We start from the raw sequence: 5,575 nt of genomic DNA, 5'->3' as shown, positions 1-5,575 counted from the left end.
AGCATTTTTTGAGGGTAGATTTGAGGAGGGTTATTATAGTGGTATCAGAGCTTGCTTGCAAAGTGTTTGACGAAATGTCAAACAACTGAAGTATAAAGATTTTTGGTGTTTGAAGAAATTATAACCTATTGGGGTTATTTCAATTAGCTCCTATCAGGTTTGATTTAGGTTTGTTCTTCGTTATAATAGGGCAATTCTTCCTAAGTTGCCCTTCCTTTTTATAGAGGAAGCAAACATTTAAACCTCCAAGGATATCCACTAGGTAGGAGAATATATTGCCACTCATATTAAGGTTAAGACATTGAGGGATATCAATTCCAAGCTTAATCAAAATGAGCAGCCTAGCTTCAAGATTAGAAACCAGCCTAGTGGTCTCATCAATTCAAATAATGCTTTCAAAGGGATCAAGAAGATGAGGGAGGAAACACCATAGAAAAGGTGGGACATCCTTGATGATAACCCATCTTGGGCTGGATAACATGAGGACCTCATCACAAATAACTTCTTGAGTCCAAGCAAGCACCTAGAATGAGGTCTTCCCAACCATCTAATATTGTCGTTCTAGGGATTCTAGTTGGGATTCATGGTTGTTAAAAAAGATAATGAACAAACCTTTCTAGATCTATTGACAGAAAGAGATTTTGAGACCTAATTTTAAATTCTAAAGATTGTGAAACCAGTCATCAAGGAACTTCTTAGGAGGGCATTTATCTAGATCCACACATGCAAAGAAGATGGCAATATCACACAGTCTAGACATTTCTAAAGCAATCTCCTTCAACATAGCTTCATTTGGAGAAATGACAACCTCATTCAAGGTAGTGGCAAACTCCTTACCTTCTTCGCCTGAACATTCTCCTCTAACCATAGAAGAAACCTCGCATTAGAAGGGATCCCATTGTTAGAGGGGGCTACAATTTTCGCAAAAAGATTTTTTTAGAGGTGGAATAGCTATAACAGGGGGTGGTTTACTAGTTACAGGGGGCACGTTATCAATTTGAAGCATTGGTTTAATAGCAACCTCAACGATGGGGCAATTAATATCCATGCCATCGAATTTAGACTCCATGTGACAAACAGTACAAAACCCTAATAAAGAAAAATAAATGAAAATCAGGGAGAGAGAGACAAACCGCGTGGAGGAGTATAACTCTACAAATCAAATGCACGGACCAGCCACGTCGCCCTGTCGCAGTCACATCAATCACATTAAAAATTTGCGTTCAAATTTGCATCTATTATTCAAAAGCATTTAGTACAATTTTGAAATTGTATATTTTAAGTATTTAAATGATGTCAAATTAGTATATATATATATAATTGATTCAATGATTAACTAGTAATCTACACCATAATTAATGTGAGATGCTCATTTCCTCATAAGATTTAAGATTTTTCGATGAAAACTTTTTGAAGTTGTAATCACCTACCATCGACTACAGAGGCACCCATGTTGGTCGGTCGAGCTTGTCAAATGCGTACAGAACAACAGTGTTGGATCAACTCTAAAATATTCTAGTAATCCGACCTTTACGTCCGTGAAGAACGCTAATCATTGTCAATAAAGTGAGCGCCAAACGCGTGCAGGCAACTCGATCAAATTTCAGCACCGTGTAAACTCGAATTGTTGCTCTATTCCTACTTTATTCTATTACGAAAGAGGAAGGTTACCCAGGCGCCACACGTTCAGGAAAATCACTAAGCAATTTTTCGCATCAAGAAGGAAAATTTTGTGAAAAGAGGTCGTACGTACAACGTCTTTTTGACTTAATGTTAGACTTAACACGAATTTTTTTCTCCTAATTTTAGACTTAACAGGAAATTATGGCATGAAAAATCTATTCAATGATCATCCCAAGCCTCCAACAGTGCAACCCAAACTTAGAAACCATTTCACCGTTGTTTTGCGGAATTGAATCTGGCCAAATAATGAGCTTGTTGAATTTCTTGCTCTTCTTGCTATTGCAGACCTCTGCTTTGAGTATTGAACTTAAATGCCCACGAAATGAAAGAAATCATCTATTGCGCGTCAAGGCTTCTCTTGTTGATAACTCCACCATTTTACAATCTTGGCAAGGTTTTAACTGCTGCAAGTGGAGAGGTGTCAGTTGCACCAGCAATTCAGGTGGCCATGTTAATCTGCTCAACTTGACAGATTATAAATTGGGAGGCCATATCCACCCATCGTTGTTTAAGCTTCAATATCTACAACATTTGGATCTCAGCCACAATTCCTTCACAGGAATCCCCATCCCTTCCGAGCTTGGACAACTCAAGAGACTCACTTTTCTTAGCTTATTTTCAAGTGGTTTTCAAGGCGAGATTCCTGCTACCCTGGCAAACTTGAGGAACTTGCGCCACTTGGAGCTGAGCTCAACAGACAATGTAGAGAAGTTGCAGAGTCCAAGTCTGTCAGTTTGGCTGAAAAATATGAAAAATTTGGACCATCTCACTTTGCATAGAGTGGAAATTTCTGAGTGGGAGAAAGTTATTACAAGGCTGTATAATCTAAGGTATCTGCGCTTGTCTGAATGTGGGCTGAAGGGGGGACTTCCTTCCTCTTTAAAGAATCTCTTTCATCTCGTTCATCTTGATCTGTCTTCCAACACCTTCACAGGGGACATCCCATCTTTTTTGAGTCAGCTTCAAGTGCTTTCTTATCTTGATCTTAGCTCCAACCATTTCAATGGTACAATTCCACCCACAATTTCAAGGCTTGTTAACCTAAAATCACTTTTGCTCTCCTCCAATAGTTTAACAGGCTCCACTTCGCTTTCCTTTCTTGAAAATATTACTACCCTTGAACAGCTGGTGCTTTCTCACAATCAATTGACTCTGAACGTTCCTTCCACTTGGAACCCTAAGTTTAAGAGGCTGTCTGGTCTTGGCCTTGCTTCTTGTGGGCTGGCTAAATTTCCTTCATTTCTTTTGAGACAATACCATATGTTTGAGCTGGATTTATCAGGTAACAGTTATTCAGAAAACATTCCAACATGGATATGGGAGTTTCCCAAGCTTTTTCGTCTCAACATTTCATCTAGTGACTTAACTGGAAGATTGCCATCGAAACTTGCAGCCAAGAAGCTTGGATTCCTTGATTTGCACAACAACAGTTTGGAAGGTGCACTTCCTCTGCCTCCTTCAGGTATTTTATATCTAGACTTGTCATCTAATAAGCTTAGTGGTCCAATTCCTGGTGATATTACAACGTATCTTCAATCAGCACAGGTTTTCTCTATCTTGCGGAATCAGATTAGTGGAAGAATTCCATGCTCGATCTGCACCCGAACTATGCGTGTTCTTGACTTGGCAAGCAACAATCTCAGCGGGACTATTCCTCTTAATTTTACAGCAAACTGTCCGGATTTAAGAGTTTTAAGTTTGGGTCAAAACAATCTGGTGGGCAATATGCCTCAAGTGGGAAATCTGACAAAGCTTCAGACGCTAAGTCTGAATGGTAATCATCTAAAAGGGTGGATTGAATCATCCGTAGAAAATTGCATTTCTCTGCAAGTTCTAAAGTTGGGAAATAATGATTTTGATGGCAGCATTCCCCATTGGATTGGAAATTTATCAAAATTGCAAATTTTGATGTTGAACTCCAACAGATTTCAAGGCACCATTCCTCTCAAAATATTTTCCCTGAAGCAACTCCAAATCTTAGACCTCTCTCACAACAATCTATCAGGTTCCATACCAGCAGGTCTCAGCGGTTTACAGGCAATGGTGAATGCATCCCAGTTTAGTTCAGTTCAGCTCGGATACCGGATTTCAAAAGATATTTTGTGTAAGAATGAGGTAACCCTTTCTACAAAAGACCAGTTTCTTGAATACCATATCATTCTGTCAATTTTTAAGTTTATGGATCTGTCAAGCAACAACTTTGGGGGCAAGATTCCTCATGAAATTGGATATCTTCATGGTTTGAAAGGTCTTAATCTTTCTAGGAATCATCTCATCGGCAAGATTCCAGAGACAATCGGGGGCATGGATCAACTGGAGTCTCTGGATCTTTCACTAAACAATTTGAGTGGAGAAATTCCTTTGGAGCTCCAATCTCTCAGTTACTTGCAAGTCTTCAATGTATCATACAACAGGCTTGAAGGAAAAGTGCCTCATGGTGGACAACTTTTGACCTTTGATAAGACATCGTTCTTGGGCAATGCTCATCTATGTGACATTCCATTCACCAACAGCACTTGCAGCATTACTTTTTCAAATGGTGGTGGAGAAGAGACAAGAGAGGAAGGCATATCAGAGGGCTCAGATGTTGAGATGGAATATTTCATGCTAGGGGTGGCCTTAAGTTATGTGTTAGGGTTCTCCATTTTTATTGGAATCCTCTCAATGAACTTCAAAGTGAGGAAGTCCATCTTCCATATTTATGATCGCATCATTGTGGGAATGCTTTAGCTTGCATAAAAATGTAAGAATTATATCTTATTATAGGTAGCTTTGTCACTTAACCTTTGTAATTGAATTTAATCATGTTGTTTAAAGAGGGTAATGCAATGTAACAACAATATATAGTTACATATAATTTAAGTTTGTCAATTTAAATCTTATTATTAATCTTTATTTTTTCAATTGCAAATATACAAATTATATCATATTAATTTATACTATATTATTCAGAATTGTATCATTATGCAAAAAAATTTGTTAGTTTAATTTATACAATATTATTTTATTTATGATTATTTTAATCTATAGTGAAATATCATTAAATTTTTTGATCTTATTTGAATTTGGTCTTTTTATTATTTAATAATTACTACAATAAAATTTGGCTAGATTTAATTAAATACGACTTTTTTTCCAACCAAATTTTATATTCATATTAATAAAAAAAATTGGCTCCAAAAGAGCTCAAAACTAGTAAGAAAAATTCAAGTGAAGAAATTAAATTAAAGTTAATAAGAAGAAATAATTCATAGTTTGATAATTTTTATCCAAATGAAGAAATTTATATATGAAAATGATTGAGCTTAAATTTATTTTTAGGTAAAGTAGACGAGGCCACAAATATTAGTAAGTGAGAGTCGAACCTAAGACCTCTATAATTGAACTTATTTTTGTAATTAAATATGCTATAATATAAATTAATGCTCTAAATGTTCTAGTGTCTCATATTCATAACCACGAAAGATAAACTAATAATTTCCTATACATTACACTATTCTCTTTGCCCTATATAAATATATCTTATATATTTGAAATTTTATTATGTGCATTGACTTCTACTCTTTTAAATAGTTCATATATGTTAAATTATAATATATGAAAGACTAGTGATGGTTATAAATATAATTTTAAAAATGTCATATTTTTAGTAGATAGGTTTTTCAAGTTCAACCCATTTAAATGTGTATAAACCATTGTAAATAAGCATTATTTGTTCATAAACCACTTTTGGTGCACCAAATGAAAAATTAAGATTGCAAATGGTTCATAAACTCTTTGATATTTAAAATGAATGCGTTCAATATTTCAATATAAGAAGAATACATTATGTTAGTCTTTGTCTTATCCTTCCCTTAGAGGCAGAGATTTTGTCTATAGTTAGATGAATTTG

At 35.7% G+C, this 5,575-nt stretch overlaps 1 protein-coding gene across 1 annotated transcript; it reads left to right on the top strand.

Annotated features, from left to right (window-relative positions):
- Positions 1-1,768: 1,768 nt before the first annotated feature.
- LOC149580152 (uncharacterized) lies at positions 1,769-4,540 on the top strand. The gene has a single exon (XM_089789747.1). The coding sequence runs from the start codon at positions 1,846-1,848 to the stop codon at positions 4,411-4,413; it is 2,568 nt and encodes an 855-aa protein (XP_089645873.1). The 5' UTR covers positions 1,769-1,845; the 3' UTR covers positions 4,414-4,540.
- Positions 4,541-5,575: the final 1,035 nt, after the last annotated feature.

This window comes from Cupressus sempervirens, chromosome 1 (assembly GCF_028749045.1).
Source record: "Cupressus sempervirens isolate cs-2001-9-10 chromosome 1, ASM2874904v1, whole genome shotgun sequence".
Lineage (NCBI taxonomy): Eukaryota > Viridiplantae > Streptophyta > Pinopsida > Cupressales > Cupressaceae > Cupressus > Cupressus sempervirens.
The sequence above is the reverse complement of the archived record's forward strand: the minus strand, read 5'-3'. Positions and strand labels throughout refer to the sequence as shown.